This window comes from Papilio polytes, unplaced genomic scaffold, assembly GCF_000836215.1.
Source record: "Papilio polytes unplaced genomic scaffold, Ppol_1.0 DF822733.1, whole genome shotgun sequence".
Classification (NCBI taxonomy): Eukaryota; Metazoa; Arthropoda; class Insecta; order Lepidoptera; family Papilionidae; genus Papilio; species Papilio polytes.
The window spans coordinates 770,459-784,087 of NW_013526471.1; the positions used below are offsets into that span (position 1 = coordinate 770,459).

At 31.3% G+C, this 13,629-nt stretch overlaps 1 protein-coding gene across 1 annotated transcript in view; it reads right to left on the reverse strand.

Moving 5' to 3' along the window:
- Nucleotides 1–3,014: 3,014 nt before the first annotated feature.
- LOC106105754 (proton-coupled amino acid transporter 2-like) overlaps nt 3,015–13,629 on the reverse strand; it is a 28,503-nt gene continuing 17,888 nt past the window's right edge. Inside the window, exons 2-10 of the mRNA XM_013286192.1 lie at nt 10,177–10,242; nt 9,877–9,993; nt 7,464–7,614; nt 6,306–6,427; nt 5,678–5,762; nt 5,181–5,425; nt 4,438–4,650; nt 3,988–4,157; nt 3,015–3,459 (exon numbers count right to left, since the gene is read on the reverse strand). Coding sequence (XP_013141646.1) covers nt 3,143–3,459; nt 3,988–4,157; nt 4,438–4,650; nt 5,181–5,425; nt 5,678–5,762; nt 6,306–6,427; nt 7,464–7,614; nt 9,877–9,993; nt 10,177–10,229 — 1,473 coding nt within the window. The 5' untranslated portion in view covers nt 10,230–10,242 and the 3' untranslated portion in view covers nt 3,015–3,142. The remainder of the gene's footprint in view (nt 3,460–3,987; nt 4,158–4,437; nt 4,651–5,180; nt 5,426–5,677; nt 5,763–6,305; nt 6,428–7,463; nt 7,615–9,876; nt 9,994–10,176; nt 10,243–13,629) is intronic.

Consider the following 13,629-nt stretch of genomic DNA (forward strand, 5'->3'; position numbering starts at 1 on the left):
CAGCAACGCAAATACATCATCTTCCCGAAATCTGGAAATTATCTTTTCATATTACAAATAGACACTTTAATTTTATTATATGTACAGATATCAAATAGATCGTTGTTTGTAAATTTTATTTCATTGTTTTTATTTTATAGCAAGATTTATGAATAATTCAGTTCCTAGCAACGTGTAGGGTTATTAACATAACAAAGACTGTTAATTTGTGGCACGGTACGTAGACTATGTCTAAATTAGAATGTTATTCCCTTTCAATGACCTTCATAGTAGTGCAACTAATCGCGCTGCAGTTCTTAACCATTCACTCAAGCATTTTACGTTCAATTTGGAATGATGATCAATAGTCATTCACTTCAATCAGTACAGTTGATCATGTGACATCTATAAAGATCAAAAGGTAATTTTCTCTAAATTCGAGTCATAGGCATCTTATTCAAATCTTAATGTTTTTACAGTTTTCTAAGAAACCGCCAGTATCGATGCCAATACTGGTATTTCCAGATTATGATTTGTTATTTTTTTTTCGTTTGGTATTTATAATACAGCAAAACTGCATGTTTTTAATTTACCTTTATTGCCAATAAAGAGTTGCCGTTTTTACCGTTTTTTAACGGAACTTTTAAGATTCGAATTCGAAAGTTTTGAATCATTATGAAGTTGCGAAATTTCAGTGCCTTCAACTTTCAAGTTTTTATTTTATTTTTAAAGTTCTAACTGTTTATTTACTTCGACATCTTATATTACTTTAAGTACCAAGGATAAGTGTTAAAAAGGTTCAAGAAATGAAAATGTACTAACATATTGATTGTTTTTGTTTGCAAGTTACATTGTGATATATTTAAATGTTTATTTTATACAAAAATATTTATTTAATATATTCTTGTTATAGAATACATTAACGGTAAGTAAAACAATCAATCGCCTCTTCTTTTTCATCATCCACTTGCCCTTAACCCTTACGGAGCGCCGGCACAGTATGTGCTGCTCTTCCATACATATCAGGCGTCATATCTGAATCCACTTCTTTCTGAAGCATATCCTGTTTCACACAATCCATCCATACTTTCTGCGGTCTTCCTCTACCTTTGTAGCCATCCACATTCAATCTTAACAGTCTCTGGTTTGTGTCTCAAGACCACCTGAATTCACTGTTTGTCGGCTTTCACTGTGAAAAATGGTTTGGTTTTAGTCTTAAAGTAGCAATGTTGAAATAAAACAAATCGGACTAGAAACTTTAATTGGTAACCGCTTAGGTATCTAAAGCGCCTGTGAAAAATACTTAGCAATTATGCGATACTGTTATATGTCGTTTTATTACAAAATCACTCGAAATATCAGGTTCGTACTGTGATAGAAAGTCAAATATTTAAATCACTAAAAGATGTTTTTATTCGATATCTATATCTATTTGCATACCTACATTTTACAGAAGCTATAAATACTTGACAAAAGCGCCTGTCGGTAAAACAGAGCAAAATAACATATATGATGAAGAAACGGCCTTAACTTTTGTGTTCGTTAATACAAGTAATACCTTATTTTATGAATCGTTTGAATAGAATAAATAAAAGTCAATGAGTAATTTAAACAACTTTATTATGCATATCATTAAACTAAGTCATTAAAAATAAATATCACATTTCCTTTTTGACATATTATTTTTTTTTAAAAAGTCACTTCTTGTACTCGAGTTCTATTTATTCGATTTTTCTGTCTTTGTTTTAATCAATTTCTTTGTAATTTGTTAATAATACTAATGGATTATGGCGATACTTAAAAACTCACAAGAATATATGATCCGGTGTGCATAGATCAAACTAAATAAGTGATTTACTAGCGCCATCTGTTATCGTCAACAGAGTGTCATATTTTACGTACTGTAGCTAAATTTACAGTTTTCTTCAACTTTTTAAAACTTTTTGAAAAAACTAACCGCGATTACGACTATCACCGGATCAGATAAACTTGCTTGCTATGAATATCCGTTGATAAAACGGAGTTACTTTACCAACATTGCATTCAAAACAAAAAGCTATCTCTTTTATTCCCTCTGCAATAACTGAGATAGATATATGTTTATACAATAACTTCGATGTAAACCCAAAATGTTATTTACGAACGAACATATTTGCATGTAATACCTATATCTAAAAACTTACTTAGTAAAACTTATTTTACTGCGAGTTATCAATATAATACTAATGTAATACTACTGTTTTTGTTAATGGCAGTTTATAATTTAATGTGAAAATCATTCAAAAATCATACTAACAAATAACAATTTATCTTAATTAAAAAGTTATAACGTTAGGATTCGAATAACATACATGTAATAATGATGTCTGTTATTATAATAATTAAATCTATATTAATAGTGTAAACATTATTTTACGTAATAGTACAGAAGCAGGCAGACATTCTTATTCTAGTTTCTTTAAAAGAAATTGATGGATGTACCTTTATTCTTTGAATATCAATTTGTTAAAAAACAAAATTACCATGTCATTGAGTGTTTTTTGCCCAAGATAAAGAAATACCTAAGTTAAATCTATACTATTATAATAAAGCGTAAACACACACTTCTTTGTTTCTTAAGATCTCAGCAATTACAGCATATTTTTTGAATAATTCTTTTTTTAATAAAAAGCCCTACACTTACGTCACGCTTTAGATGATATATTTTTATGTTATTTAACTTAGGGGTAAATAAATTGTAAAAAACCTTGTTATGGGAAACCATGGGAGACCATACAATACAAGATGCCAACAACAAGGAAGATAGCCATGGAAAGGTAATTTGTATTTTGATACTTGCTAGTGAGAATTTGACAATTGTAAACGACTAAATTTTCACAATTTCATGCGGATGAAGCCGCACGGGAACAGCTAGCTTTAAAATAAAAGTAATTATTACGGTCAACAACTTATACTAATTACTGCTAATGTGCTACCAAAATACTATCATTTTGATTCTATTTAAACTTAAAGTATCTTTTCAATATTCTATTTTGTTATATTATAATAATTTAATTAGTATCAAACAATATTAGTAAGATTATTATGTCATTTAAACTTACTATCTTGTACTTGTAAAACTTAAAACACTACAGTGGAAACCCACGGTTATACTATTTCGTTTTCAATTTTCTAAACTAGACACTAAAGTCTCGTTAACCCTGCTTAAAGTGCCGTTTAATAGTTTCTCGAGAACGGGTTCGTTGAACTTTTCAATAATACCAGTGATGGATACATATGAACCAGCGAAGAGAGCTACAAGAGACATGATCCCGATCAAGCAATTCTTCCACAGGATCCAGTTAAAGTGGCCGAGACCGCGGTCCCACTTGTGGACTGTCTCGACCACGGCTGGGATGAGAAGACCAAGGCTGGACAGGAAGATGGCTCCGCAAAGACTGATGAATAACTCCAGATCAGGGAAAGCGGCCGCCAGAGCAACTGGAAAAAAAAACAAAAAAATGACATCTGCAGCTTTATTGAATTAAAATAAAATATGTTTCCTAAGTACAGATGTGTTAATTTATAAAAATTACTACTTGATTATCATCATATAAAAATCTTACTAATGTTATAAATGCAAAATTTTAGATGGATGGATTGTTTGTTAGAGTTTGTAGCCTGAACGGCTGAACGGATATCGATGAAATTTGGCATAGACGTAGGGGGTAGTCTGGAAGAACACATAGGATATTTACTTTAGTATTTTTTAATTCCGCGTGGACGGAATCGCGGGCGAAAGCTAGTAGTCCATAAAATGTTAAAAGATACCTCATGATATAAGAAGTGGCAAAACATGATATATAAATAAAATAACTAGAGCATGTGTGATATTTAAGAAATAAAAAAACAAGTTTTGCAATCACTTCTAAGAATAACTTTATATCATAAACAAATGTATTTATAGAATACAATAAAATGGCAAAGGTTTAGACATTTTGATTTCTGACTTTCATATCTGATACTAACCTGAGCCAACGACAGCTGCGGTGCGAATTGATATCTGTGTGATATTGTGATACTTTACGGATATCTTGTGATGTATCTGTCTCCAGATCATCTCCATGGGCACGTAGAACTGCAGACTGTACGTGAAGAGGATAGCCAGCGCCATCAGGATCTTCGCACTTTGAGCCAATCTGGAGATTTAAAAAATCACAATATTTTTTTTAAATTCTAATTTATTCCAGAGTTTTCAAAGGTTAAGAATACTTGATAAAGTCTCAAACAGCTAGTATATACCAATAGAGATAAGATTTGTATTTTCATGTCTTGAAATAACTGAAGATTTATAGGGCCGATTTCAAAAATTCTTTCCCCTATTAATAGCTAATGTCATGGAGTAACATCAGGTCAATTTATTACAATTTTTTTTTCGAGCGGACGAAGACGCGAGCAACAGTTAGTATACATTCTTACAATTCGTCTTGGGGTAGATTAAGAGTGACACTTCCACGGACGTCGTCACCGAATCTGATGTAGCCGAAGAAGCCGACAACGCCGTACAATCCGATGACGATGGTCATGGCGACGTTGAGCACGCCCGGACAGCCGAGGAACTGCTCCGGCTTGGCCATCTCGTTCTCCACTGGCATCACCACGCCGATGCCTTCCATCGCAAATATAACAGTACTGAAACCATAAGCAAAGAGGTAATTGAGTGCGATTTTTGTTATAACATAAATATCTACGATTTCGTGTTACAGTAAAACCGAGAATTTGTACTTTTCTACGACAAAAATCTATTGTATTCTTTAAATTGGAACATTGTATTGCGATGTTCAATTGTTTCTGTAATTCACTGGAGAAATTCTTTTCTCAAAGTGCCCGTAGCTCTAATAAAAGTCAAATATCATAGAAATTGAACGAAATGATTTGAATATTTCAGATTCTTATATTTGAAACCTGTTAAGATAATTTTCATAGCTCGAAATTAATATTAGAAGAATATTTTTCTTCAAAGGAAAGAAATATTGCTGATATAAAAATAGATTTTTCATGATTGGATCTATCAAAACCTACGCATTACCATATTTTGAACTAAAAAAATCCTTAAATATCGATCATTCAAACTATAACCTCAAAAGATCATTAGTGTCTATGGTTGTCAATAAAATAGTCTCATAGGCCCATAAGAACTGAGATCACTGCTACGTACTTACCTCATAAAGAGTGGCCATTGTGTAAAACTCGCCACCATCTCTCTTTCAGCCGGATTGGGAAGGTCTCCGAAGATATAATACATTGTGATCGCAAAGCAAATGACGAGCAGTACGTTGGCTATCGCGGAGAATGGTACCAGCCATTTCAAGTTCCGTATCTGACAGATCAGCACTAGAGGCACCAGTGTCAGCGCGCAGTATGTTTCTACTGACAATTTGTATTCCGGTGCGTAGACATCTAAGACCTGTGGATATGTAGATGATTAATAAAAAATAAAAAGAGGAACTGAGAAGAAGGAGGAGGCTCCTTTTAGGAAGTCGGTTAAAAAGCTTACTGTTGTAAGTTTTCGTTTTCTGAGTATTGAAATAGGAGAAGTTTAGATTTTATTAAGTGGGTGAAAATCTTATTTGTTTACCATGATTTTAGAATATAAAGAAGTTTAATTTAAATTAAAACAGTTAGTTAATTCTCTATATAATCAAAATAATTACGTTACCTCTTTAAAGTTTTCAGCAATGAATACAATGTAAACGCAGAGAGCGGCCAAGTAAGTACACGTCAGTGCGTAATCCACGAAGGTCCTGTACAAAGACAGACATGTAAATATATACGTTTAAATAAAAAATCTATGAAATAAATATTTCAGCTACGCAAATACAAGTAACGCGATATTCAATTATTCTTTACGTTAAAAAAATAATTTAATTGTAAGGGTAATGAAACTATCGAAAAACAAATAATAACTATTTAGTTTTATTTTCCAAAGCTAGTGTCATAAATCAGAAACAAATCAATAAAAAGGATAGCTATTTTTTTTAGTGTAAACTGGTTTTTATTTTCAATTCGTTTTTAGAAAGATCTTTTGTCCATTTAAAGTTATGTCAAAGAAAAACTCTACTTTCGCCATGTGAATCAAAAACATAAGAAAGGAGGACGCGCCCTTCATGATTTTCCTCGTTACGACTAGATTTTTTAACGTTTTGTTACCTTATTTTATTAAAAAATGTTATACCGTAATATTGTCTTCATTTTATTAGACAAGATTTTGCATATTTTTAATTACGGTCAGAGTTAAATTTTAATTAAATTTCCACTTTAATACTTAAATAAAAATGTTTACTAACCTAGCAAAATTAGCCCAAGGTCGTAAAGGTTTAGGTCCAAATTCAAAAGCCGCTCCGCAAGTCTCTGCAAAACCCATTGAAGGTTTCTTTGCGTCCACACATACTTCTTGCGATGTTTTCACCTAGAAATAAACCAATATTAGGTATTGCTTACATTGATTTCTTACAAATTACATAAGCGGAAAGCCTTGTATCACATTAAACAAGAACTAAATAACTTCTAGATGAATATTGAAATGACGCTGAACTATTTTTACACTAAGAATTAATTACAAACAATAAAAAAATAAACAAACAAAATAGTTCAATTGCATCTTCTTGATCAATTAGAATGATGATCGTTTGTACATTTTTAGTTCGTTTTATCAAGATTTTATATGACATTTGAACATGGTTTTACTATCTTAATAATGTGTGTCAATTTGAAATGGCTTATGTAGTTATCCTTGTATTATATAACGAGGACACATTTAATGCAGTAAAGAAACGTAATGCAATATAATGCGTGAAGATAGTAAAACGAAAATATAATATCAACACTTAAGTCCTCATCATTATCAACTTGCCCTTATCCCTTATGTAGGGTCGGCACAGTATGTGCTGCTCTTCCATACATCTCTATCAGCCGTCATATCTGAATTCATCCGTAACCTCTCAACGCTACAGCACATAGTGTAATAATGTTTTGGCTTTTATCAACACTTAAGTATTTCATGTATAATTTATGACAGAGGTCAGCTTAACTTAACTAAGCAAGTTTTATTGCTATACATAAAATCATGCAAAATACAAGGTCTTCTTTCCCCCAAAATGAATATATGTCCTTTATACAAATTGTATATTGTAGTCATTGAATTGCGGAGGGACTGCGAAATCTTTCACTATTCATGTTAATTTTATTTCAAACGTTTGGTATTGTTGAAAATATCATACTAATATTATAAATGTGAAAGTTTAGATGAATGGATGAACGTTTATTGGAGTTTTTAGCTAGAACTGCTGAACGAATCTCGATGAAATTTGACATAGATGTAGAGGATATTCTGTAAGTACATATAGGCTACTTACTATTGTTTTTTTAATTCGATTCACAGAGTCGCGTTGGAAAGCTATATTTTAGAATGTTTATATGATTGTTGAAAATTATTTAAGACTTACCAAAATATAAACGCAATGCGTGCAAATAAATCCGACCACGAAAGTACCGATGCCTCCAATTATAAGTCCAGCATTCTTGAAGGCCGCCGGCATTGCTAGGATGCCGGAGCCCAATGAAGACTTTAGTAAGTGCACCAACGATCCAATCGTTCTACAAGTAAAATTATTCACAATTTAAACCACAGTAAATATAGCGCGATTTTTTTTATCAATTTGTAAATTTCTCAATGTAAAGGAAACCTTTAATAAGATTATAAGAAAAAGACGAACAAGATTAGTCACAATCGGGGAAGCGGAATTGATATAGAACAAGGTTCACGAATGAACATTCATCATTCAGAATATAATAGATTAAATAGCTGTGGTTCTTGTAAGCGATGTTAACCATTAATCTTAAGCAACGATAGACTCCAGCGTAAAAACTTGAGATTCCATGAATGCAAAAAAGCAAATTGATTTTTTTATATTGATATTATTTTCTTTAGAGATATCAAATATCCAACAGAAGAACTACAGTTGCGTTCCCAATTTTATGCCTATACCGACGTGAATTTGGTCAGGTGGCCTATTTTTTTTTAATTTAAGTGATAGAAGAAAAATTAATGGCCAGTTTCCGAGATATGTTCAACAAATCGTTGGTCTTTTTGGTTCGATAAATTCTTGAAATGCGTTTCCGAACTACGTGACTTGAGTTTTACTCCTTTGAAATTTAGTTTAACTTAACACTTATGAATCTTCAGTAACCCAGCATTAAAAGTGGATCGGAACGATTTCATAACCGCGACTCTACAGCAAAATAGATCCAAAAAATCCTATTATCCTCTATCTATTTCATTCTCTTTTTGAAAAATGGATATAACGCTATGATATTCCTTGGCGCAACTCACAGTTAGACACATTTTAAAAATCGAGTCGCGTGTCAGTTGTTTACGATCAATAAAATTGTGATTACGATATACGTGAACTGCATTAAAAAACTGTTTTGTTGAATGTTGACAAATCATGAATTTTTTGGTTTTCTGCCAACTGATAGAAGATATTGTTCACCTTGGTTATTGTAAGCCATGTACTAAGAGCGTATGCACATCTGAAACTAAATTATCGTATAACAGTTAATCTGGCTTTGGAGCATATATGGAGGTACTGCTCGATGTTTAGTTGAGCAACTAAATAGTTGAATGGGCTGCGAAACAATCGACAATCGCGCAGCACTTTTGCGATTGTTTAGTCAAAGGTCTAAACGTCCTAATTTGAAGAGTGACGTTTAAATGAGACTCCACTCCTGACTGTTTCATCCATTTTTGTATTCTTATTGTATTTTTCATAAGAGTGTGTTCTAAACTGTGTATCCTAATAAAGTTGGTCCACATTTATTAAAAATAATAAGAAAGGTCATCTGTGATATATGAACCAATTATATTTAAATGAGACAACAGAAAACAATGTATTAAGCAATTTTAGCTCGCACCTGCGACTAAAGTTTCATTATCATACAATTCGCAAGGTATTTTTCAATATTTTATCTGAGAACATATCCAATATAGACAAATAAAAAGAATAATTTTATGTTATGTTCTGTACTAAACTAAGTTCATAGTTACAAACCCTTTAAATAAGTTATAAGCGTTAAAACTAACTTGTGTTAAATTTTTAAAAAAAATGTTTGTTAATAATAAACGCTTTGATAATTAAAGTAAAGAAATGCTTAAAAATGTGAATTAAACACAATTTACCTTTCAAAATCATATAAATGCAGACAATATAAAACCCAAAGAAATTACCAACCAATTTATTTCATTCAAGTAATACGTAATTTTAAAGATTCCATCAAACAATCTGGAATTTGTCAATAAGCTATTACGTTTTATTTTTAGAAATAAACGAGCTGAATCAATTCACAATCAACGATGGTAATTTAATAGCACGCAAACGAATTCAGTTTCATCTCTCGGGACATCGTTTTAATCTAATTTAAGGATTTGGCGTACTTTGGTTTTCACGACAAAGTAACATTAAAAACAAAATTAAGTAGATCTTTGTTTTGGGAAGTCTTTAGAAAACATTTCTAAAAATAAAAAGGTATCTTATAGCTGGAGGATATTAATAATATAAAAATCGAAACAAACCTCATTTGTGTGTAGATTTTTAACAATCACAACATGTTTTTTGTGTTTTTTTTTAACAAAGAACCTTACATTTACGAAATACTTGAATTATGTTGTACATTTTGATGCTATTAAACTTAACTAAGTCAACGTAAATTCTCCAAAGCATAGTTAAGGTGTTTTAACTAATATTTGCAAATTAAAATATGATTGTTCAATTAATTTGAAAGTTCCATAATTATCTAATAGATGGCGTTGTCGGTTGCTACGCTTACGAAGTCTGCGCGTGGCTGGTTAACTATACTTACGAGTTAGGATGCTCAACTTTTCTGTGCTCGAACGGGTTGTAAGCCTTTTCATTGATAACTTCCTTTGAGCCGAGACTCAGCGTCGATTGGAAGCCGGGATTCGTCGCCAAATTAGCACTGAAATACATTTTTAATGATTAAAATGATCAAAGACCTAGGCCATAGATATCCGCAATTTCGAATGCGTTGTATATTTTTATTTATTGTGGAAGGGACACACAACATAGGAAATATCCTAAGTTCTTCCCCTCCTCCGTTCAGTATAATATACTGAGAAAAAATTTAACAATCAAAACTTACGTCGAATTAAAGTTGTCCAAGACGATCGAACCTTTTTTCTCTTCGAGTCTCATTGTTACAGGTTTTCTGAAATAAAAATACAACTTATTACATAAAGTTAAATTAAAATTAATTACAAAATAAATTACCTTTTTACGAAGTTAAATAACGTGTAAGGTCGTTTCAATTATGAAAGAAAAATAGGGAATATGTAAGTATAATATGAAAGTGAGTTCCGATATATATTTAGGATATCCTAAACAAACAATGATTTTACCATAAGTACTCAGTGCCGATAAGAAAAATGCTTATGTACATTTTAAGTTATAACATGCAAAACTGTATTATTATATTTAGTGCTTACAATACATTTTTTTTTTACTTTCAAAAGATTTCTACATACATCGAGACATTTATGTATCAACCCAAAACTGCAATTTCCATCAATTAAAACCCTTCTTTTTTTAAATCTTTGTTTAAAGTAATTTTTCTTTCCAGCCAGTCAGTAATGAAAAAAAATATTTTGATTGTAACAATATATTTTTTATTAATAGCATTTTATAAAAAAATATTTATATTTCGCAATTGCTGGTAACTTATTACAATAACTATATATAAAAATATTCAATACATTAACCGTTTTTAAATACTGCAGTCAAGTTTTGACGCGTTAAAATGATCATAGTTGCACGACACAGGACTTGTAAAGAAAACTAAAAACTAAATACTTGTGCATAATTAGCAATTCCAATAAGTTACTATGAGCTTAAAAACCTTTCATAGTTTTACATGACTGTCATTATCGTTTTGTAACAATATTTATGAGAGATTTGTAAATTCTCAACTATTTCATAATTATTCTTCTCGTTCCCTTACCACACATTCCCTTGGTAATCGAGTCACGTTTACTTTATGCTTGCAAAAAATGTAACGAAACACACTGCTGTACAAAATAAGTTCCTAGATGGCGCTATACATGTCTTTGTATTTTTAATATTATTAACATAATTCGTGACATAAAGTAATTGAAACTATGAGAAGTAAATATAGTGCAAGACTAATGTTTTTAAAATTACAGGTAAATAGACTTTTTGTGAGTTAGAATTAAAATTATATCGTAATTAGAACAAGCATTTAATAAAGAACTTTCATTTTATCATTCAGAAAGAAATCGTTGTATTTCGATCAAGGTTTTAATTTTCTCATAATTAATTGATTGCAATTGAATTGCAAAAAAACACGAGACATTAATTAGTAAATTACACGAGCAAAAAAAGAATCAATAAGATTTTTATTGGATTAACAGCTACAAAGTTAAAAAGATTTATAATTACTTCCAAATATGTCTTTAAAATATGAGCAAAAAACAATGTTCCATTTTATACAAGGCTTATCCAGTATCTTTGTAGCACTGGTACGTCTTGCGATTCTTATAAAACGCATCGTCAAAATAAAGAATTTATGCGGCCCTTTTTTGGATGCGAATTTTTCGAGGCTGGTCCATCATTACAGTTTTTGGCGGGAGACCGGTCGACGATGTCTACGAGCTGATTTCGAAGTTTCGACGCATGCGGGTCGATGCACTTTGAGCTTTGTTGAGAAATCCGTCACTTTTCAAGGCCCACATACAACTGACGTACGAATAAGACTCATGCATTTCACAAGACCAGTCAAAACATTAGCAAGTAAGGTTATTTATGTAAGTAAACAACACGATATGTTATTTAAAGAAACAATATATTACAAATATATTTATATACTATAGAATCGTTTATTTATAGTAACAATTTAGCATTGTTAATTTCTTACAATCAGAACTTTTAAGCAAATCTAATTGAAATGTTTTCTTTTCAGCAGACAAAGAAGTATAATTGTTATGGATTTATTAAAAGTTCTTGATATATACAACTATGTAAGTTAACCTCAAATAATAAAGCGCTCATTAGTCCGTCAGTTTGAAATACGAAATATCACGTAACATATACGTTCAACCTCAAATATCCAGAGCTTCGAAGAACCAACAATTTAAGAGAAATAACAAGGACCTTTATAGCATGTTCATAAAAGGTAAATTAATTGCCAAGCATCGTCAATCTCTCTGAATTCGATAACAAAATTAATCCAGCCTCATACTAATTACATTCCGAGATCGATTGGGACATTTTTAGGTTAATTAAAAATTTCTGACGTAAAAAAGATTTCCCCAAAGTAATTAGTCAGTTGGCTTCGAACTACAATTTTATATGATTTCTCTTAACAAAAAGTTGATGCAATTTCGTACGCGGGAGTATTTATCAAACTCGTCAATCATGATTGACATTTATGAATTGAAGAAAATTACATTCAATATTAAAGGTTTTAAACCATCAATCTGTACATCCCTTTTTGGTAAACATGAGGACCATAATTGGTAGCATATATTTAAAAATTTAAACATTTTCAATACTAGAATCTGAATGTGTAAAAACATTAAATTCCGATTACCTCATTATGTTAAAATACAGTACATTATGCGTTGTATAAATATTGAGGTTATAAAATTAGATGTATACTCAAACATGGTTTTGATGTGAAATTTTCCACAGACTTGTGAAATTGCAAAGTACTCCGTAATCTCAATGTGACAAGCACAAATGCGTAGTATTTCGTATTTCAAAATCACGGATAGAGAATTAACGTTAAGACTTTGTTTTAACATAATCCTTAAAAGCATAATCTGAATCACGCAATTCAAATGTTTTTTTTATTTGTAACACGTTTTTAGGAGTGAGTTTGTATAAAGTAATTTACAAGTATTGTTAATATGACCGTCCGTTTATCTATACTAATATAATAAAGCGTAAACACTCACTTCTTTGTTGCCTAAAATGTCAGCAATTACAGCATATTTTTGAATAATTCTTCTTTTTAATAAAAAGCCCTAAACTTACGTCACGCTTTAGGCTATATATTTTTACGTCATTAAACTTCGGGGGTAAACATTTTAGATAAAACCCATAATGTGGGAAAGAGACCATAAGTTGCTGCCAACATCAAGGAAGCAAGATTGCCGAGGTTTGTCATGTTATGTCATTTTGGCATTTGCTATTGATAATTTGACAAACGTAAACAATAATATAAAATTTTCATAATTTCATGCGGATGAAGCCGCACGGGAATATGGATATTTTGTAAATCATTTGTGTCGAAATATCCAACACTCAATGGAATGTACATATTGAGTTAATGATCGAAACATTTTACGTCCTAAATACTTAAGAATCGTAGTAGCGTATTTTAGTGGTTTTTTAGTTGTTATTGTAATATATGTGTGTCGGAGTTGGGTCTTTCTCCCGACATCATTGCTACCGAGTCTTGGTTTCGTGGGCGTCATTTGGGTGAAGTGCGAGCATTAAACCACTAGAGACACGGATTAACACAATATAATTCGTAATCTACACTTATCACATAGCAAATCAACAACACCGACCGAGC